The sequence below is a fragment of the Arachis ipaensis genome, chromosome B1 (genome assembly GCF_059453495.1).
Source record: "Arachis ipaensis isolate K30076 ecotype BB chromosome B1, ASM5945349v1, whole genome shotgun sequence".
NCBI classification, from domain to species: domain Eukaryota; kingdom Viridiplantae; phylum Streptophyta; class Magnoliopsida; order Fabales; family Fabaceae; genus Arachis; species Arachis ipaensis.
In genome coordinates this window covers 77,894,465-77,918,743 of record NC_142436.1, presented here as the reverse complement: position 1 = coordinate 77,918,743, position 24,279 = coordinate 77,894,465, and the positions used below count along the sequence as shown (strand labels likewise).

Genomic DNA, 24,279 nt, shown 5'->3' with positions numbered 1-24,279 from the left:
ATTCATAGTTTCAATATGATATCCATTTCGGCGAATATCTTTGAAACTCAACAAGTTTCTCAGAGACTTGGTAGATAATAGTGCATTATTTATTACAAATTTTGTTCCTCCAGGAAACAAAATTATAGCTCTTTCGGAGCCTTCTATCACATTACCCGAGCCAATAATAGTATTAACATACTCTTCTTTTGGCACAAGATGGGTAAAATATATATCACTTTTAAGAATAGTATGCGAACTTGTACTATCTACAAGGCAAATATCTTCAGAATATGTCCTTACTATTTTTTTCAAAGACAAATAATAACAATAATAAAATGAGTAAAAGTACATACACAGTAAAATTATTAACATGAATACTTAACAAATACACATATTAAACTATTCCATCATTGATCAAATGACCAATATTTCCTTCAAAATCCTTAAAGAAATTAGATACATCATAATGAGTGGTGGAATTTTCATTATTTGAAACAAAATTTGTTTCCTTTCCTTTATCATCCCTTTTCAAGGATGCTTGATAAAGATCAACTAGGTGTCTTGGGGTACGACAGGTACGTGACCAATGGCCCTTTCCATCACAACGGAAGTATTTATCCTTAATTGATTTACTTTACCCATTGTTTCTTTCTTTATCCCACTTCTGGTAAGATCCTTTCTTGTGAACATAATTTCTTTTCCTTCCATAATTTTTCTTGTTATCAAAATCTTGCCATTTACCTCTTCTGGGGTTATAAGTTGCCGCATTTGCTTCAGAAAATGGGGCGACGCCAGCTGGGCGCGCTTCATGATTTCTTAAGAGCAACTCATTGTTGCGTTCAGCAACAAGAAAGAAAGAAATTAGCTCAGAATATCTTTAAATCCTTTTTCTCTATTGCTACTGCAGGAGCACATTCGAGGCATGGAAGGTCGAGAAAGTTTTCTCTAACATATCGGACTTGAGGAGGTATCACTGTCGTTTGATGATTGTACCTTTCTTCAAGGTCTTTCCACAGATCTGCAGGATCTTTTAATGTGGGATATTCATTTTTCAATCATACGTCAAGATGACGATGAAGGAAAATCATAACTTTGGCTTTATTCTTCTGGGATGTATTATTTTCAGCCTTAATGGTATTTCCAAGATCCATTGAATCAAGATAGATTTTAGCATATAGTATCAATGGTAAATAATTATTTCCAGATATATCAAAAGCATTATATTCAAGATGAAAGAGTTTTGACATAATAAAAATTTGTTACCTGAAGTCTTCCTAAAATATCGTTAGAATTTGGTGCTGATAACGTGTTATAAAATAACTAAATAAATAAATAAGAAAGATGTAACAAATAAAGAAATATAATGAGAGAGAGAGAGTTGTTATTGATGTTATATTACATTTGCTTCGTATTACACTCCTATTTATATACACACAAAAAGTAACATTTTCAACTTTCATTAAATTTATCTCTCTTAAAAATATGTTCATTATTAAATGATGGTCATCCACCTCATTTGATCTTATCATAACAAACAAATATATATTGAGCTGTCTTGGTGCACAATTATTGCATGTGGTGTATGTCCGTGGTCAGGTTTGTAAAGGAAAAAGATACCTGAAGAAATATAGGCATACAATAGTGATGTTTTAGTTTAAGTGATTTGGTATTAATTAATTATTAGTCCAACAAAATCAAAATATACTTCTATGTTTAATGAGTCTTCATAAAAGAAATTTAGCATCAACAAACAAACAAAAAAACTCTTAAACCAATAAATTAATTTATTTTTGTGAAATACGTTTCGGATTTTTTATTTATTTATTTGTGTCAATTGACTCAATTCTGTTTTGTCCAAATAAATAAGTGATGTTTGGGTGAAAAAATTTTCATCGATATTGGATTCTAATAAAATTACACAAATGATGGAGAAGAATTCCGTTAATTGTCAAAATAAGTGGATCATGGCAGAAGTGGCCAAAATAATTTAACTTTGATGAAGTTGTTGGTGTATATATAATGATAAACAGATTTAAAATTTAGGATTTAGAAATATAATATTAAGATTTTTTTATCGGAGATAAATTACGTAAAATATAAAAAAAAAAAAAACCATGATGCAAAAGTATATTTAATATGAATTTTTCACCCCCAACAAATTGTCATCATCCATAATTTTATATTATACCATTGTTAATCACATCTCCATACTACACCATTATTTAAACCATTTAAGAAATTATTAGTGGGGAGAAGTTGTTTGGCTTGGCACAATAATAATGATCGAAATAATATTTTAGTCATCCAAAAACCACACCGTTTTAAATACCGAAAGATTGAATGAATATATATATTTAAAATAAAAATTCATGTTAAACGCCTTAATCATGTAAGAGTAAAAACCCTTATCCACTTAAGTCTTTAAATATTAATGAGAAGTACTTTTGTAGGAACAAATAAAGTAATAAGATTACATGATTTGAAAATAGGTTTAATTATTCTAAAAATTTCTATATTTTCACAAAATATTCAATTAGATACTTAGTACTAACAAATGTCCCTGAAAAATTGAATATTTTAAAATATTTGTTATTATGTTTGACATAGAAAGATTTTAAATATTTTTAGAATATTTTTTTTTTAAATTATAAGGACGAAATTATAGGACCACAACTACTTATTAGTACAAATATATTTTAAAAAATTTGGTACATTTGATATGAAGAACTTTCGTAAACTGAAGAGTTATATATAGGTTTTTTTTATTATTGAAAATTCAAGGAGTTAATTTTATATAAAGTTAATAGTTGAGAGATTAAATTATCATTTAAGGACTATTAACTATTACTTAATTTTATATAAAATTATTTGCATTTGAATTTCTATTTTTTTTATTATATATGTAGGAAGAGGTTTTCTTTATTTTGACAGTAAATGAATGCTTTGGATTTTCTTTATTTATTTTGTTTATCTCACTAATAAAGACTATTTCGACGTTAATTTCTACTTTATCATTTTGTTTATTTTTTAAATTTAAAAACAGCAATGAACTTACAATACTAACGTGAAAGATAATTAATAGATCAAATAAAATTAAGCACTGAACTATTCTTGGATCGGAGCAACTGAAAATTTCTTAAAGATTAAAGTATATAATCTTTAAATATTAAAGCACTAAAATAAAAATATTTCAAGAATTAACTGTTTCATAAAAAATTACATACCGTTAAAATAGAAACTATAATTTATCACCTATTTTGAGAGCACATGATTTCACCCCCTAAAACTAGTTTAACACATGTTTTATATATTATTACTGTCTTAATTACTTAATCAAATATTTATATCAATAATATTAAAAAAACAAAAAATAGCCCAAACTTATTTTATTTAATATTTATTAATTTTAATAATAATTAATAAATATTAAATAAGACAAAATCTAATTTATTTTTGGCTAATTTTTTTGATAAAAACTCAGGTGAAGTCGACTTCACATAAAGTTGATACTTGAAAGTCGTTAGATGAAAATTTGGTCAAATTAGTCAAATCATTTAATGGCTCTCAAGTATCAACTTCACGTCAAGTCAACTGCAACTAAGTTTCCACCAATTTTTTTTATTACCAATCGAACATTTCTATAATAATAGCTTAAGTAGAAATTCCATAAGCCTCCGCCGGCAACCGCGGCATTGCAAATGCCATGAGTGGCTTTGCTTTTATGGTACTTCCTTCTGTTTCGGAGAGGTCAATGGTTTTTTCATTGGGTGGCACACTCCAATTGAAGCCATGCAACATCCTAGCAAATAACATAACTGTCATGGTAGAACCAAGATTGATTCCGGGACATGCACGTCTTCCGGTGCCAAACGTAATCAACTTCAAACTCGGCTCATTTAAATTCAAATTCTTAAACCCATCAATATTATTATTATCTTTTTCTAAATGGCGTTCGGGTTTAAACTTCAAGGGTTCTTCCCATATTCTTAGATTTTGTCCGATTCCTTGCCGTCTTAGAACAATGTGGCTACCTTTTGGAATGAAGTATGTGTTGTCGGCAATAAATGTGTCTTCCATGGAAACATGGGTAGCGTTGATATCATCAATGGGGTGAAGGCGAAACACTTCTCTTGCACATACTTTTATGTAATTGAGTTTTGGAATGTCTGATTCTTGAACTTGTCTTTCCTTGCCAACCACCGTATCTAATTCCTCCACCGCCTTTCGGAGCGTCTCCGGCCGATTTAGCATCTCGGCAAGTCTCCATTCAAAGGCATTCGATGGATTGTCCACGGTTGCAATCATCATATCCTGAACATAAATTTTTATTTATTGAGTAATCTAAAAAGCGAAAACTCGGTGCAGTCAATTTTATGTGAAATTGATAGTTGAAAAATTTAGTCAAATCTGTTAAATTATTTAACAACTTTTAACTACGTAAAATTGACTGTATCTAAATTTTTTCACCAAAAAATCAAATTGAAGATTCATGTGTATGCATGTATATGATTGAATAATGGATGTCTCTCCCTAATTTTATTTGAAAACTCAACATTATTTGAAAAAAAAAAGTTGAATATGTATATGCAATTCTTTTTATATAAAATTAATAGTTAAAAATTATTAAATTATTTAATATATTTAATTAAATTATTATCTAATAATTTTTAACAGTCAACTTTATATATAGATAATTGTATATGAATTTTTATATAAAAAAATTTAATGCATTAACAATATAAACTTTTTGTTAATAATATATTAATACATAATTAATTATATGTGTAAAACTCTTTTACATCAATTATATACGCATGAAAGTTAAATTTGATATTTGGTGAAAATCAGAACTCTTGTTTTACTTATGAACTGAAAAAGACCTTCATATACTCATCATTTCACTCAATATGTAATTTTTTAAAACATTTTCTCTTAATTCCACCTTGATTATATATCAACCTTTAATAATGTTCATTAAAAATGTGTAACTTATGCACTGAAAGTTAAAAATACAATATAATATATAAAGATATATAGTAGAGTATCAAGTGTTATTACCATAATTTGAGACTTAATTTCATCAAGAGTCAAAAGTGGATTATCATTTGCATCTTTCAAGGAGATTAGAACATCAAGCAAGTCCTCTTCACATGTTCTTTTACCATTCTTCCATTGCTGAACCCTATCTTCAATTAAGGGATCATGATACTTCAATATCAACTTAGTGGCCATCTTCAAGTTCTTCTTATGACCATCCAAGTCAAGCTCTCTCAAGCATGCAACATAATCAGAGATAGAGAATGCAAAGAGGTATCTCAAAACAGTGAAGATTGCATCAATATGTTCCACCTCCTCAAATCCGGGTCCTCCATCTTCCCTTCCTTTACCAAAGTGCCTTGCATTGAAGACCAACCTGTTGGAATAATAATAATAATAATACAATTCATCAATGTATGTCAAGAATAAATTAAAAAAAAATTCTCAAAATATTAAGCTCTTTATTATTAAGGTCTCATGTTTAAATTTCCTAGAGGATAAAAATATAAAAACATTAAAGATAAAATATTACAAATAAAAAAGTTATATTTCTATTTGTATCTACTGCATTTCTCATAATATTTTAGTTAACCAAAAAATTGAACAACTTTTTTTTTTCTAGAACAAATAATATTTTGTCTGTTTCTGTATTTGTCTATTTTTTAAATTATTTTTTGTCTTCTAGTATATTTCTATGTCATCATGAAATTTAATCATATCACATAATCGACATGTACATTAATACACATATGGTTTAACTAATTTTTAATTAATAAATATTAGTCAATTTTTTAGTGTAAAATATTTTCTTAAAGATTTAAAATTTATAATTTATAATATAAAATTTAATAAAAATAAATTGTTATTAACTAAAAAATAGTCAATTTTCTAGTTGAACTTAAAAAAGAAAAGAAAAGTTTTTTTTTTTTTGAATTGATATCCCACCTTCTAATAATGTTGCCACAATAATGTCGTGCCACAATCCTCGCATCCACAAGACCGCCACCATTCTTGTTGCATTGATTGTAAACATAGAGAACGATGTTGTCGGCTTCCTCCACCCTCTTGTCTTGTAGCCATTGGAGTCTTCTTGGAGACACCAATTCATTGGCCATAACTCTCTTCATTTTCTTCCATTGTTCTCCATAGGGCACTACTATTGTACTCAAGTACCCACCTGAGACATGTTCACTAGACCAATTCGTAGGCCTCGACGCGAAAATTGAATCTTGTTTTGTCAATAATTCGCGAGCGATTTCAGGACTAGTGATGGGAATAACATGAATGTTACCTAGACGAATGCACGCGATTTCGGTGTTTAGATCACTCATGATCTTATGTATCCATCTAGATGCTGATTTGTTTGCTACCATTTCAGGTAGGTTACCAATTATAGGCCATGGTTTTGGTCCCGGAGGAAGTAATGTAGTTTGTTTGCGTTTTGAAGTTATTTGGTGTTTGAGGAATTTGAGAAATGGGGTGATGAATCCAACAAGTAAGAGAAGGAGATAACAAAATCGTAGAGAGCTAATAAGAGAAGATTCCATGGCTTGGAAGTGAAGTAAATTGATGAAGCTCAATTTTAGGTTTAAGCTAAGATGTGTATGTGATTATTATTATTAGGGTTTAGTTTGATGTGTTGAATTGTTTAGTGTAGTTGTCTTTCTTTATTTATAGATGTAAGATATATGTGATATCATGGGGATGGAAATGACACGTTTGCATGGCACGATGATTTGGCTAGAGTAAATTAAAACATGAACAAGTTTGCATGCAATTAACATGTGAGTGATTGATAACACGTGAGATTATCTACAATAACACGTTTTCACTCTTTGGACTTCACTAACCTTTAAAATTTTCTACTTTCCAATATATATAAGGGGTGTTTTCGATGCGGTTTGGATTGGTTTTGAGTCAAAAATTCATCCGATCCGAATATTAATTTTACTTGCGGTGCGGTTTGGATTGAATTGGATTTGCGGTTTTATAAATTAAAAAAACTAAATATATATAACAAGTCTCAACGTCAAATTTTAAATAATCAACAATGACATAACAAGCCTCAACAATATCTTTAAAAGCCAACAATAACATAACAATAGAAATAAAATTATAGATTAGTTAAAATAAATAAATAAATAACATTTTGAACATAAAATATTTATTAAATAACAATAACACATGAATAATATAAAAATGTATAAACAATTGAACATGTTATAAGTATAATTGTAAATATAATAATAAAATAATAATATTATAGTACATTGTGCGGTTTGGATTGGATTGGATTGGTTATGAAAATTAGATCCGAAATTCGATCCGATCCAGCGGTTTGCAAAAAATAGAATCCAATCAAATCCGAATTAGTGCAGTTTTAATCGATTTTCGATTTAAATTGGAATAGATGAACGGTTTAATTTAAATCGGTTTAAATTTGAACACCCCTATATTATATATATATATATAATTTCCACACGTATCAACGTTTTTCTTTTATCTTTATGCTGATTTATTTACACGTATCAAGCACATAATAATTGACTAAACGTATATACACGCGAAATGGGCTAACAACTTCGGACTAATTAATTAATCTTTAATTTTTTTTACAAAAATATTTATTAGTAACAAAAAAGATTAACAAACAATAATTAAATGTTAGATGTAATTGTTGATATATTCTGGAGCATATGTTAGGATAGTGGTTTACCTTTGTGGTTTTGCCCTAAATGCTGTGTATTTGTCTGTGTGTGTGTGTGTTTGCTTGGTTTAATTTTAAGGGGAGCTCAATTTGCTATAATTCTACATATGCCCTTGTAACAACAATATTTTTTATTATCTAACTATACTAATAAATACCATTAAGCCCCTTTGAGTTTAATTAGTTTAGTGTCAATATATTAGGCTGCATTTGTTTACAGAGACAGAACATTGAGATAGAGATATAGAGACGCAAAATTGTGTTTGATAGAAGAGACATAGATAGAAATAATGTGTCTAGAGACACTGAATTAGTGTATTTTGTGTCCATCCTAGCAGGAAGGACACAGAGACACTAACAAGTGACACAACTTATTTTTTATTTTTTTTCATTATTTTTGTTAATTTTTTATAATTATATTTTTTATTATTATATTTTTCATCGATCTCAAATTCTTTGAATGAAAAAAAATGAGAATAAATTGGATTTTCATAATTTATTTTAATTTATCACCAAACAAAATACAAAATACAAAATTTTGTATCTTTGTCCATCAATATCTTGTCCTGCTCTCAGAAACAAACGCAGCCCTTAGAGACTTGTGTACTTTAGCGGTCACTAACCATTTGCCTTAGCTTTTGCCTTATATTGTTAAGGATGATATACTTTGTTAGCTTCTTCCTTTTAAAAAAAGAATAATTGACCATTTGTACCCATGATAGTTCAGAACGCTGACAAATATACCCATCGTAGAAGGAAATTGACTTTGTAACCATGAGAGATGGGCTCGTGTGACAAAAATAGCCTGGCTTGGGTTGGCACCTGCTTCGGATATGTATAGTCCTACATGGCAATCCGAACCTCCCAAAGCCCAATCCACGTGGATCTGAACGTTGTATATGTAGATAATGGTTGAAATGAAAACCCTAGCAAGTTCTCTTCCCCAATTCGAACCATAACCCCAAATCTAAAATTTTGTTGCAATTTGAACCATAACCCAGAGTGATCTCAGAATCCCAGCGATGTCATCACGCAGATTTAACTCAGATGGAAATTTTGGAACTCGCAGCAGTTCTTCCAGTTCGAAGAAGATGAAGGAGAAGAAGCTCGACGGCAAATGTTTCTGTGGGAGAGATGTTGTGTTGATGGAGTCTGGAACGATTACGAACCCTAACAGATGGTTCATCAGATGTCCTCTATGGGCGGTAAGGGACAACTGCTGTTGTTGTTGAGGTTTAGACAATGATTTCTGAGTTTTAGTTGACAAATTTGGGGTTTTTTTTCTCTCAGACAAGAGATTGCAGATACTTTGTTTGGGTGGATGAACTCAAACAAAGATGGGAGGGCGTGGCAAGATGTTTAGCCAAGAGGAAGTTCAAGCATTGTTATGCAACGCCTGATGATGGATTGACTCTGAATGCAGGGGAAAAAATCTGCAAGCATCCTCAATTATGGCTAAGAAGATAGACAAATTTAGGGTTGAAATTAGGGGTGAAATTAGGGGAATTAGAGTGATGATTATTACTGTTGCACTGGGGGTAGCATTTTGTCTGTTTTGTGAGTTGTATTTGGTTATGAAATCATAAGGCTTGTAAAAAGAGAGGTCTTTGTTCTGTCATAGTTAAAATTTTTGAATGATATTGGTATAATATAGATTGTTCCTAATCTATACTGGTTTGCTTTTCATGTGATACATTGATATGGATACACAATGTTTGAACTTGTTGCTACAATCTAAAATGATTCTGATAACATTAAGGATCAAACAGTAAGCTGGAAATTAGCAACCTGATAATTTTGCTTTTCAATATATGAGTAAGGAACAAATTGGATGAAGAAAGTGTTGTAACAATAACAATAGTGATATCAAAAAGAGGCAAAAGAAGGCAAGTATATAATTGCCTTAACAAGTAAATTGTTCATTATATATATATGGATGCTGGAGGTTCCAAACATTCTGATATTAGACAAAAAAGCCAAGTACTGGCCACTGAGTTTACACCCTCAAAAAAAGCCTTACTAAGTCATATCTAAGCAATAGGATGAAAATGCATCAGAAAACACAAGAGTTCTGTATCTCACAAGTGTAACCTAAAAACAACAAAAAGCCAGATTCCAAATTTTGCAGTATTAGTCTATGATATTAGGGTCGAGTTACTGCTCCCGCTTGATAAACCATTTTTTCCTCCACTTGATCCCCGTATCCTGCCTCGACCTCTACCTTGACCTATCCCTCTATCAGATGTGCCTGGACCTGTAGCATTTGGAGTGACAACTCCAGGTGTGGGCATGAACTGCATGAACTGGGTGCTTGTTCCTGCACTAGCACCTTGCAGTAGATGTGGTGTAGTTTGAGAGTTGTGTGTGGAGGAAGTTGTTGCTGGCTGGTTGGCAGCTGGTGTACTTGGCTGCTGTCTTTGTTCGGTCGGAGGCGGGCGTTTAACACTTCTCCTTTTAACCTATTTTCTGATTGTTGCATTGGTTGGCTGTGGCTGTGGCTGTGCAGTTGGTGGGGGAGGCATTGGGTGAGGCTGCTGCAAACCATAGACCAACTCAGTTATTATCACACAAGGTTTGCTAGGCAGCTTAGTTAAATGATTAAAACAATGCACTTACTTGTTGAGTGTTGGTTCTTGCAGATTCGTTTCCTTCTTCAGTGGCCTTCTGTTCAGCCTGTGCAGATTCTAATGTCTCCTCATAGTACATTTCAGCCAGTAAATCCTCATTCTCATCATCTGTTGGTGCTTGTGGGGCAGAACTCCCTTCACCTGCAGCTTCCTTCCACTTTTTACAACTTCTCTTATTGTGACCAGCCTAATGATAAACGTATTAGTCATAATTTAAACTAAAAATCACATTTATCAATAACTATAGAACAGGACAGAATCTCAACTATAATTGGTTTGCCATACCTGGAGGCAATACTTGCAGATAATAGTCCCAATCCTCCTCATTGTTCTATGAGGGTCACTCTTCTCCTTAGGGCCATCATTTCTCTTGTCTCTCTTGAGTGTAGGTCGACCAATTGGTTTTCTATACCGTGGTGGCAGAATGGGGAGGGTATCAACATCGTGCTCCCAGTACTCCTGGCTTGGAACTGGACGCATAGAAATCTGATAGGCTGCGTTGTATGCACCCATGGTGAGCCAGTTGTGGGCATATTCTTCTGGCCTTCTATTCTGGTAAGCCAAAGCAGCACAGGCATGTCTACATGGTAAACCTGTGATTTGCCATAGTCGACAGCTTCATGTACCTTTGCCAAGATCCACACTTACCTTCGTTGGCAAACAATGCACCTCATACACATTCCCTGCGTCATCTCCAGTAGACAGAGGCATCCATTTGTTGCTCTCTCGCTTTTTTCTCTCTAACCTTCTGCATATCTGACATGAAGTTAAACCCATTAGCTTGAAAATCTCCCACATCCTCCAACTGAACCTGGTTAACTGGAGCATCAGCATTGCTCTGAGGAAAAACTAGAGTTTGTTCAGTATCGTCGTCACTTGCTATGCTATGCAATTCCTCTGATTCATAGCAATGATGACTAGGATTTTCATCAGAGAAATCATCATCATCAATGGGGACGTAGAAGGTTGGAGGCTTGTCTGGATCGGGGTTTGGAATGAAAGACTGGCCTGTAAGGGGGACCTCTTAGTTGTCTCCTCTTATTCACCTTTGGCCTTCCCTAAACCTCCTCTGAAGGATTACTATGATCATTCTGGGAAGTCCTATTGGTGTCAGAGGGTGAGACTGTCTGAGGGATTGATTGTGAGAGTGGATTCCCATATGGATGAGGGGTGTATTGGGTTAGTTGTTCTGGTTCAAGAGGTGCAGAGACATTGGGTTCAGAAGAAGGGACTGAGTCTGAACAAGCAGTGTGTGTTGGTTGCTGATCTTGTTCAATAGGTGGCTGGGAAGGTTGGGACTGACTTGATGGTGGTTTATCTGGTATGCCAGGTGTTGGGGGAGGCTGAGAAACCTGTCCTGCCTCAACAGATCCTGAAAGTTGTGGGTCTGCTGTCTCCTGGGCCATAGTGATATTGTCCTCTTTTTGAGCCTCCAAACCAGCCTGTGTATGTGCTTCATAGGCCCCTTCCCTGCTCTGGGCCTCACTCCTTTTTCGGTCATCCATCCCAACTTGCAGATTACTTACAATTTCAGCATCATCCTCATCTTCCACTACTATCAACCTTCTTTTTGGACTCTTTTTCGGAGTTGGAACCCTTTTAGCACAACGCTTTACTCTCATCTTTGATGGAGTCATGTTGTTCTCCTCAACTAACACGGGCTTATCCACCGGATGCTCTGTATATACATTTATTCTGTTACTGTTCTTCACAGCTGCCTCATACATCCTAACTATATCCATGTCAACCTTGATGTCCCTCAACCCATCATCAAACCCTTTCCCAGGTTCCAGCCAGAAAAATTAGAAACAGATGTATATCCTATGTCCTTCACCAAATCAGATACGAAAAAACCATTCAAGGTATCAACATTGACCCTCTCTATCTCTGTGACTTCACCACCAACGTAACTAAGCTTCCCACACGGCCCTCTCTCAAACCGTCTCTATGATTAATACACAGTGTTATATGGATGGTGGTCATTCCTGAAACTGAAATAAACCAACACATTCTAAGATAACAATGCATGTTACTACACCTAACATAAACCATAAATCAACTACTTGAGCACCTAACACAAACCCTAAATCAATTAATCAACTAATTTAGCAATTCTCAGCCATGATTTCATATGGTAATGTAATCTGTCCAACTAGTCTCAGTGACATTTGAAATAAATTAACACTGGCAATGACATACCTCAGCTCTTTGCCGACCAAAGGGGGTGACCTCTACACCGTCAGCAACGAAATCCCAGGGGTTCGACCTCTGCTGCCTATTCCTTGCAAGTTCCTTTACCAGGTTCTCGTTTTGATGGCTCTGTACTGCTCCCAATGCCTTTTCCGACTTCAGAATGACAACGTTGAAAGCCGTAGCTCCAGGGTGATGGTTTGGGAGTGTTCCTGGCGTCTTCTCCGGCTTGGAAACAAAAGGACGTTCTTTGCTAGGGCATCAGCAAAGTCCCGTGAATTTCTCTTCAATGTTAAATTGTTTAATGTTAAATTCCACGTGGATTGGGCTTTGGGAGGTTTGGATTGCCATGTAGGACTATACATACCCGAAGTAGGTGCCAACCCAAGCCAGACTATTTTTGTCACACGGAGCCCATCTCTCATGGTTACAAAGTCAGTTTTCTTCTACGATGGGTACATTTGTCAGCGTTCTGAACTATCATGGGTACAAATGGTCAATTATTGAAACAAAGTTTAAATATTAATTTCAATTGTTTAAAAAACATCTTAAAAAACTAATTATCTTACATTTTTAATAAAACCTAATATTATTACCAACATTATTTAGAAAAGAAAATATTAGATAATCTATTAATGTTCTTTTTTAATAGAATGATCTATCTATCTAATACTACAAATATTATTAAAGATCAATTTGTAATTTTTTTTAGGTTTAATTACTATGCATGTCTCTATAGTTTTATCGAATTTTTAATTAGGTCTTTATACTTTTTTTCTTTTTAATTGGGTCCCTATACGTTAATTTTTTTTTCCAATTAAATCCCTATTAACGTTGAACGTTAAAAAAATGTTAGTGAATTGTAAAATATTATATACCCTTAGAGACCCAATTGAAAAGAAAAAAAAATAGGACTTAATTGAAAATTTGGTGAAACTATAAATATTCAATGAAAGATACTCCTATAATCCCTATTTAATGATTTTACGACATGAAAGATATTTCTATAGTCCTTTTTATTTTGTCACTATCATTCTTTTGCTTATTTATATACAAATTGTACCAAAAATACCTTTTTTTTTTTACTTTCAAAATATCTTATCTTAAGAACATACAACAAAAAAGAAGGGATAAAATGAAACAGAAATAGTAGTAATCAGTATATGTAAAATTCAGTTTCCATTATTCAAGTATTCATCATGATTATGTAACATTTTATATTTGTGTGAATTTATGGAATATAGTTTGTGTCTTTATCATATCATGGTACACCATAGAAAATCACAAGATTATGTAATTTGTATTATTGAAATTTGAAATCTAAAAACGAAAACTATAGAAAACGTAGTTTTCAGTGCAATACAAATAATATAGAAATCAGTTCTTGTGTTGCAGCCTCCCACACTCTGAACTAGTATATAAGATTAACAATAACATTGATAACAGTCAATTTTCAAGCCGAGAAAGATTCTGAAAGAGCAGACTTGAGTTCATTAGGTGTCCCAACAAGATAGTCATTTTCACAAAAAACTTCAAACAAAGCATGATATCCTGCTTTCGAAACAAAAGAACACAACTAGAAAATTGATTAATACATACAGATTTACAAACAGATTTAATCTTTATTACAGACAAATTATTTTTTTATATAATAAAAAAATCCCATACAATATGTATTTTTTTAATAAATTAAATTATAATTTTCATGTTTATTTAATTTTATTTTTCACAAAAAAAATTCTTTTATTATTACCAAAAGAAAAACTTTAAGAAATTTTCAGCCTTTGCATTGTAGCATTATGATCGAGTCAATAAATCCATATCCCGCGTCATATTCTACATTAGTTTTCCATGTTTCTGCTTGCTAATGACAAGTTTCAAGTGAATTTTATGTTGTTTTTTATTTAGTAATTAATTTTTATTTAATTATTTAAAATTTATTAATTTTTATATTTTTTAATCTTTAGTTTTTAAATGTTAGATATAATTGTCTTTAATAAAATAAATAAAACAATTTAATTAGTTCTTATCTCTTAAAATTTCATACAGTTTAATATATACCAAACAATTTCTTTAAAAAAGAAAATAGAGGCTCTGAACTCTTAGATAGATGTATGTAACTTAATCAGTAGTTGATAATGTTTGAAGAGGTTTATATTCTGCCTTGTTGGGGGTTGATATATTCTGGACCATGTGTTAGGATAGTGCTTTACCTTTGTGGTTTTGCCCTAAATGCTATGTATTTGTCTCTCTCTGTGTGCTTGCTTAGGTAGCATTTGGTGGAGAGATAGAGACGGAAAGACTGAGACTGAGAGATAGAGACTAAGAGACATGAATTGAAATAAATTTCAGTATTCTGTTTGGTGCAAAATGGGAGACAGGAATTGAAACAAGAATAAAATTCTAATTTAATTTGCACAAAGGGTAAAATTGGAATTAATTAATTGAAATAAAAGTATTTTAGGTATAAAATGTTATTAAAGTTTCAGTCTCCATCTCTAAAAATTTCAGTCCCTGTGTCCCTACTTTTTGGAGGTACTGAAATACTGAAATTTTAGAGAAAGAGACAGAAATTTTAGTACCAGTCTCTGAACTAACAAACACGATACTGAGTCTCAGTCTCTCAGTCTCTGTCTCAGTACCTCAAAACAAACCTACCTTAGGGAGCTAAATTTACTATAATTCTACATATATCCTTGTAGCAACAATATTTTTTATCTCACTATATTAATAAATATCATTAATCCCCTTTGAGTTTAAGGACTTATGTATGTACTTTAGCGGTCACTAACCATTTACCTTAGTTTGTTAGCTTCTTCCTTTAAAAAGGTCAAGTATCAATATTTGATTATTGAAACAAAGTTTAAATATTAATTTGTCATTGTTTGAAAAGTATCAAATTTATCTTTCAATTTTAATAAAACCTAATATTTCTAACATTGTTTAGAAAACAAAATACTAGATAATTTATTAATTTTTCTTTTTTAAGAGAATAATTCATCTAATACTAAAAGTTTATTAAAGATCAATTTTTATATTTTTTTTCAAATAATTTAGTGAAATACTATTTAACTATTAATTTTCAGTCGTTAACCAATCATTAAAATCTGACAATTAAGAGTCTGTTTGAGAAGTAGCAGAAGCTATTTTTCTGAATTTTAAATTATAAAAAGTCACGGTAAGTGTATTTGATATTATTTTAAAAAGAACTTTTAACTTCTTGAAAAGTTAATTTGTAGTTTTTTGAAAAAGTAGAAATATATGACTTCTCCTTCTCGATAAGTCATTCTATCATTTTCGTAAAAAAAAAGACCTCAAAACAAAAAAAATCACTTTCATTGTTGGTTCTGTAAAAAAATACTAGAAATACTGGCCCACTACCATTTTCACCTAAGGTTCCATCTGCTAGAAGCATTGGCCTTTCATCGTCATTTTCACATAATGATTTATCTGCTGAAAATATTGACCATCCACCATCATTTTAAAACAATATTCCATCTAAATCACCTATTGCATATATTTCTTCTAGTTTTTTTTTTTTATCATTTTACCACTCTATTTTTATTATTAAATTTGTATTTAACATTATGTGTGATATAAAATCTCAGTTTTAATTTTATTTTTTTCATGTGATTTTATTTTTATAGTTAGTTATAACAAGTTCTTGACCCCAATAAAATTGGAGGGAATTCTAATAGAAGTAAAAAAAATAAAAAAACAGCAATAATATATATATATATATATATATATATATATTGACACACATTTTACATTTATTTTTTATTTTTATCTACCATATCATATACAATAAAACAGCAAATACTAACTACAGAATAATTTTTTTGACATTACCATCAAGATTATTGTAAATTAAAATTTTATTACTATTTAACACATATAAGAACACTGTTATGGGTGAAGATGAAGTAGAGTTTCTACCTAAAAAATAGAACTAATAAGAGAGCAAATAAAGAATTAATTGTCTAAATAATTGTAATCTTAGTGATTAGGTTATAGAAAATCAACATTCAATATTGAAAAATATTTGTTATCATCGTTGTTTTAATATCCTTTTTTGTGAAAAAAATTGTATTTTTTGAATTATTTATTGAAACGCTACAACTTTAAAATAACTACTTCTATAACTAAAAATTTAAATACAAAATAATTTATTTATAAGCTACTATTAATAAAAATTTTTATACTTTAAATTTTTTTTTAAAAAATTTATTTAAGTTATTTATCCAAATTGGACCTAATTATAAGTAACTTCTGCCTTATTAAGGTAGTCAACATAAAATATCCAAATGAATGGTGTGTTCATTGAATGAAAACAATATAATGCATGGTGTACTTATTCACCTTTATATCGTGTTTGTAACTAGAAAATTTGTTACTATATGGAATATGCTATAAAAAATTTAAAATGTTATTGTGTTTTAGTGATTTAAATAGTTAATTTCAATTTTATATATATATATATATATATATATTAAAACTAATAGTTAAAATTATTAGAATACTGATAATTTTAAAATATTTGAAATTCTTTCTATTTTAAATGATGTATAGTATTTATTAATGAAAAATAAAAAATATTTTTCTATAATAAAAAAATCATATACAATATGTATTTTTTAATAAACTAAATTATAATTTTCATGTTTACTTAATTTTATTTTTTAGAAAGTTCTTTTATTATTACCAAAAGAAAAACTTTAAGAAATTTTCAGCCTTTGCACTGGATATATTAATTTATGATATGAGTTTCTAAATCCATAATACGCGCGTCATATTTTCCATTGATTTTCCCATGTTTTTGTTTGCCAACGACAAGTTTCAATATTGGAGAGTCTTTTATTTGATGTTTAATTTATTTTTTACAATAAATTTTAAATATTTAAAATTTATTAATTTTTATATTTTTAATAATTAAGCCCTAAAATTTATATTTTAGGTATCATAACAATCACCATCAATGTTTTGTGCAATGCATCTGAATGAGGAATGGAGACAAATACAACACGTCATCATGTGGATCTAATTATTATTTATTAGTGACAAGTTTCAATTTTGTCAATCAGGAATAGTGACAAGTTTCTTTAAATTCAATATTTTTTTCTATCTTTAATACATTTTTATTATTCTTAAAATTTTTTAAAATTATTTTCGTTAGATGAATTGGTTTTTCTGTTATTTTGAACAAGAATAAATTTATTTTATAATAACATTTTTAAAATTTAATTATTTTATGATAAATTTATTAAAAATTTATTTGTTTAATATATATATTAAAAAGTTTATTAAAAATAACAGAAAAACTAATATGAGAAATTAGAGTAGTTATAAAAAATTTTTGAAAAAAAATTTGTTAGAAATAAAAACATTCAATCTAAAATTTATTGAAAACGAATTTTAGTATTTACTTTATATATCATTTGAAAGAATTGTTTTAAACACCAAAAATAATCTAAATTTGATGTGTCTTTTATCTTGAATTATTTTGTTTTTCAGTCTAGCTACAAATTCAAGTTTTTTCGGTAAATAAGTCCAACTAACTTGTCCCAAACTCAATAAAAACCAATTTTATTACACCAGCGTATACACGCGCGCTTCAATAACGTAAACATATCTTTCTTCGTCTTCGTGTTCTTTTTTTCGCTTTCTTCCTTTTTCTTCTTCGCCTTCTTCCTTCTTCTTCTTCTTCTTCTTCACATTCCTTCTTCTTCTTCGCGTATTTTCTCTCAATCGTCATTCTTTTATTGTTGTTGAGTTTTTTTTCCCTCTTTTTAATTGAAGTTCATTTGGATCCAGAAATGAATTCGATGTATTTTTGTTGATGATCGAGTCTTTTGGACTACTTATTTAAAAATGAACTAATTTCAGTTTATTTGTGAATTAATTAAGGTTCATTTAATGCTGCTGATAAGTATTGACCAAATTTTTTATTTCTTAAGTAATTTTGGTTCATTTCTTAGTTTAATTGAGGTTCATTTGGATCCAAAAATAAATTGTATGTGTTTTTATTGATTATTGAGTCTTTTTGACTGGTTGTTCAAAATTGAAGTAATTTCGATTCATTTGTGTGTTAATTGAGGTTCACCTGATACTGCTAATAAGTATTGACCAAATTTTTATTTTTTAAGTAATTTCGGTTCATTTCTTAGTTTAATTCAGGTTCATTTGGATTTAGAAATGAATTGAATGTATTTTTGTTGATAATTGAGTCTTTTTGACTGCTTGTGCAAAATTGAACTAATTTCGGTTCATTTGTAAATTAATTGATGTTCACTTAATGCTGCTGTTAATATAAGTAGACAAAATTTTTTATTTCTTAAGTAATATAATTTTGGTTCATTTCTTAGTTTATTTGAGGTTTATTTGGATCCAGAAGTAAATTCAATGTGTTTTTATTGATGAATGAATCTTTTTGACTATTTGTTTAAAACTGAACTAATTGAATAGAATGGAGCATGGAATTTAATGCAATTAAATAAAGTGATAGTAAATAATTTTATTCTTCTTTACTAAAAAATTTGGTCAGTACTTATAAACAGCATCATCAAGTGAACCTCAATTAACACACAAATGAATCAAAGTTAGTTTAGATTTGAACAAACAGTCAAAAAAACTCGATCATTAATAAAAACACATCGAATTTATTTCTTGATCAAAATGAACCACAATTAAACTAAAAAATGAATCGAAATTACTTAAGAAATATTAAAATTAGTCAATACGTATCAGCAGTATCAAGTGAATCTCAATTAATACACAAATGAACCAAAATAAACTAAATAATGAACCAAAATTACTTAATAATGGTATAAGAGAAAATCAGAACCAATAATGATGTTAGCAAAATGTTGGTATTAGTGGTGAAGATGATAACGAAAGAGAAAGAGAAAGATAACAAAAAAGGAAAAGAAGCAGAAGAAGATGCAACATGAACCCGTGTGCGTAAATTTAAAAAAGGATGAGGAGAAGGAAAAAGAGAAGGATAAGGAAAAGGCGTGTAATTTGAAAAGTAATTATAACAACTTGGTTAAACTTATTGATTAAGTATTTTGTTTGAATGTAAAGTTTTATTCTTTATTTTTATATTCAACAAATATTTTAACATGTCTTTTTATATATTTTATTTTAAATTTGTATAATTTTTGTATATTTTTTTATTTATCTTATATTACAAATTTTTTAGAATTATTAAGAATCGAACTCTAGAGATACGGCAGAATTTAGAATATATATAGAATTATAGATGGTGGATTTAGGTGAATTTGCGTATATGTTGAATGTACATAATATAAGCCACTTCTTTAATTTTTTTGAACAACGGTATTAATATTTTGATCTTAAAATTTAAACATCAAATCTCAATTACCATCAATCTTGTATTGTGTGATCCATACGTAAATCTAATTTCTACCCAAGTGTTTGAAAAAAAATTGTATATGCAGTCTGCCATATAGTCTTAATGAAAGAAAAATATTCTGAATGGTAGAATATCTATCTCTCTCTTTCTCTAGGGGTGGCAACGGGCGGGTAGGGGCAGATTTTTGCTCTACCCGACCCTGCCCTGCCATATAACAACCTATATAGAACTAGCTCCGCTTTTACCCACGAGTAGTAAAACGTTAAACTCTAACCTGCTCCTGCGGTACCCGCTCCACCTCTATCCACCCCTATAATTATTAAAATCCAATAAATAAAATTAAATTTCAAATTTTATATAACTATCATCACATACATAACATAAATTAAAGTAAAAATTTAAATATAATACAATATTATTAATCATTTATTAATTATTTTACATATATTATACATATTATATATAGAGCGGGGCGGGTATTACCTAAACCTGACCCCTCCTAAGAACCCACTTCACTAAAAACCCGCCCCAATGCGGGACGGATAATTACCCGCCCCGAACAAGTAGGGGTGAGGTGAGTACCCGCGAATTCGGATAGTATTGTCATTCCTATCTCTCTCTTATCTCGTAGACTATTCACCCCCTCTTAATTATTACATGCAAAAACGGTAAACAGTTGAATGAAATAAATAAATAAATAAAGCAAGCATGTTTTCAATAGTTTTTTCATTTCCCAATAATTTGATTGTGAGAAATATGAAAAAAGGTTAATTGGCCCACCTCGATTATCAATTTACTATTATTCACTCATTCTAGAATATTTCTAAATAAAGCAAGCATGTTTTCAATAGTTTTTTCATTTCCCAAATTTACTATAGATTGTGTTTTAATCCACATCATATAAACTTAGACGCCCACGTGTTTTCAAATGTTAAAAATGAGTTTTTCATTTTACGTTATTCTCTTATTAATTGTTTACTGTAGAGAGGAAAATAATTTGACTGAATAGTAACTAAGAAGCTAAGCCAAACTCTATATAAGGTGATTCAAATGCTAGTAATTAATCATCACAAACACACAATTAGTTTCACTTGCAATCATAAAAAAAATTAAAGATCATGGCTTCACACATAATTAACAATGGTCTCAAAGCATCAAATGAGATCTTTGAAGGCCAAATTCACTTGTACAAACACATGTTTGCATTCTTAGATTCTCTTTGCCTTAAGTGGTGTGTGGATCAAAGAATACCAAACATAATCCAGAACCATGGTCAACCTATGACTCTTCATGAGTTGGTTTCCAAGTTACAAGTTCCATTAGCTAAGGTTAGTGGTGTGCACCGTTTAATGCGTTATCTTGCACACATTGGATTCTTTGACATTGTAAGAATTATCCAAGAAAATCAAGAAGAAAAGGAAGCATATGCTCTTACTTATGTCTCAAAGCTCCTTGTTAGAGGTAGTGATCATTGTTTAGCTCCAATGGTTGACCTTGTTCTTGACCCAACTATCTCAAGTTCATTCCAACAACTTGGGAAGTGGGTTCATGATGAGGGGAATCAAACACCATTTGCCATGGCATTGGGTACAGGTATGTATGTATTTTACAATGTTTTGTTCGGATTTAAATTAGTGTTTATTTTTAATGTAGTAGTATACTCTTTTCCTTTTAGTAATTGAGTTTTACTAAAAAAAAAAATTTTAATACAAAAATATTTAAAAAATAATATAAAATCAACTCAAAACAGTTTAAAATTATATTATTTAATATTTTAATTATTATTTACTTAATTACTACTGAAATAATTGACTTATTAATAATGTCATTTAATTAATCTAACTAGAGTGGTTAATAAGAGTTAACTAGGATTAAAAATCTGTTATAACTAACTAGTTAGGTAAATTAACTTAGTTACACCCTTGATACTAATATTAAACATAATATACATATAATTATAGATATTAAATTAAATAAGATAATTTTCACTTATTGTATATAAGACCAACTTTGTTTTGTTAAAGTGTAGTGGTTAATTATGTCTTTTCCATTGTTTGTTTTGTGATCTCTTGTTTATAATTTTTTTCTTTGGAGCCTGTGTTTTCTGCTTCTTTCATCTATCAAGCTTAACTATAACAAAAAAAGCAATAAAAAAAAACAATTATTTACGCAAAAATTTTAGTTTGTTTATTAAAATCAAACTTTTAAATAAATATAATTTTAATTTATACAGTCAAGTTAATTTGCATAAAACCAACATGTTTCTAATTATTTTTTAAAATTTAAGTCCTTGACTAACTATAATCTAACACTTATCTAAAATCAGATGGAACATATTCATTTCATATATAGATAGGTAGAACATTATCTCTCTAGAGAAAATATAATAATATTTAAATACTTGTTTTCTTGTTTTCTATATTTTCCTGACAGATATTTGGGACTTTCTTAACAAAAACCCTACACATATGAAATACTACAATGATGCAACTGCTAGTGACTCTCAAATCATAAACTTGGCATTGAGAGATCATGGTGCTGTCTTTGAAGGATTGGAATCAATTGTAGATGTTGCTGGAGGAGCTGGAATGGTAGCCAAGTATATCTCTGAGAAATTTTCACATTTGAAATGCATAGTTTTTGATCTTCCACAGGTTGTGAAAAATCTTAAAGGAACCAACAATTTGAGTTATGTTGGTGGGGACATGTTTCAATCTATCCCTAAAGCTGATGCAGTTCTACTTAAGGTATATATATGTTTCATCAAATCTAAAAATACATGCATGGTGATAAAAATTAGGGTAAAGTATATTTTTTATCTCTAAAGTTTGACAAAAATTTTAAAAATACTTATAAATTTTATTTTGTCTCAAAAATTTTCGATTTGCACCAAATATACTCTTAACGGCTAATTTTTCAAAAAATTTAAGACCAATTCAGTAACAATTTTATAAGAACAACCTTTAACACATGCAAATCAAACATAATTTTCATGCATTATTGTTAGATTGATCTTAAATTTTTAAAAAATTTATCCATCGAGGGTATATTTGATGTAAATAAAAATTTTTTGGAATAAAATTGAAACAAAATAAAACTTAGGGATATTTTTAAAATTTTTGCCAAACTTCAAGAACAAAAAATATATTTTACTCTAAATATTATTATTATTATTTTAAAAAAAGTTATATATGATTTTTTTTTAATTGTTTTCTTTTTGTTTTCAGTGGATTTTGCATGATTGGGATGATGATAATTGCATCAAGATATTGAAAAAATGCAAAGATGTTGTTTCTTCAAGTAATAATAAAAGAGGAAAAATAATTATTATAGATATTGTGATAGATGATGAAAAAAAGGATCAACCTGAAATTACTCAAGCAAAGCTTCAATTGGATTTAGTGGTAACAGCATATTATAATGGAAAAGAAAGAACCAAAAAAGAATGGAAGAAACTCTTCATGAAAACAGATTGTCAAGACTACAAAATTTCACCTTTAACCGGACATATGTCTCTTATTGAGATATATATTTAAACACTAAATGTTGTGACACATTTAATAATGGTTAAATGAAATAAATAAAGTTGTAATGTCTTGATGAATAGTTTTATATATAATATGTATATCTACTAAATAATGGTGAAAGCCAATGCAATGTGTGTCTTGAATGATTTTAGGTTCTATGTATCAAATAAAGCCAAAGTGTATGTTATGCAACAACTTCATTTGAAGTTTATTGTGTGTTACTTAGAATATAAATTCTATAAAAAATTATGAAACTTTTTATAGAGGCAAATTGTCAAGATTACAAAATTTCATCGATGTATGTCTTTTATTGAGGTTTATCTCTGAACATGTAATCTTATGATCCATTTTTATTATAATAGTATAATTTTCATCTCATGCACAAAATAATATTTTTCTCTTATCTCCCTAGTTATTTTGTATGTAGCGCGGTTGTAATAATATAGACTGCGTTTGATTATGAGAACAAGATAAGATACTAAAAATAAAACATAAAGAATAGATACAAAAATTAGTATTTTTATATTTTGTTTGGTGATAAATAAAAATATAATTTATTTTTGTTTTTTTCATTAAAAAAATTTGAGAAAAAAATATAACAATAAAAAAATTAATAAGAATAATAAAAAAATAAAAAATCAGTTATATTTTTTGTTAGTATCTTTCTGTTTTTTCTGTCAAGATGAATACAAAAAACACTAATTTAATATCTCTAAATATAATGTCTTCTGTATTATATCTGTCAAATATAATTTTGTGTTTCAATATTCCAATCTCAGTGTTCGCGTGCTATAAACAAACGCATGCAACCATATGTATTGGAATGGAAAATAT

General features: G+C 29.6%; 2 protein-coding genes across 2 annotated transcripts; one reads left to right on the top strand and one right to left on the bottom strand.

Annotated features, from left to right (window-relative positions):
* Nucleotides 1-3,633: 3,633 nt before the first annotated feature.
* LOC148577157 (isoleucine N-monooxygenase 2-like) lies at nucleotides 3,634-6,566 on the bottom strand. Its single transcript, XM_088503311.1, has 3 exons — nucleotides 5,965-6,566; nucleotides 5,041-5,395; nucleotides 3,634-4,293 (listed from the first exon to the last, which is right to left on the bottom strand). Exons 1-3 carry the CDS (start codon nucleotides 6,564-6,566, stop codon nucleotides 3,634-3,636), a joined length of 1,617 nt encoding a protein of 538 aa, XP_088359437.1.
* Nucleotides 6,567-21,004: 14,438 nt separating this feature from the next.
* On the top strand, nucleotides 21,005-23,629 carry LOC148577156 (isoflavone 7-O-methyltransferase-like). The gene is made up of 3 exons (XM_088503310.1): nucleotides 21,005-21,511; nucleotides 22,352-22,665; nucleotides 23,146-23,629. The coding sequence occupies exons 1-3, from the start codon at nucleotides 21,037-21,039 to the stop codon at nucleotides 23,452-23,454; spliced, it is 1,098 nt and encodes a 365-aa protein (XP_088359436.1). The 5' UTR covers nucleotides 21,005-21,036; the 3' UTR covers nucleotides 23,455-23,629.
* Nucleotides 23,630-24,279: the final 650 nt, after the last annotated feature.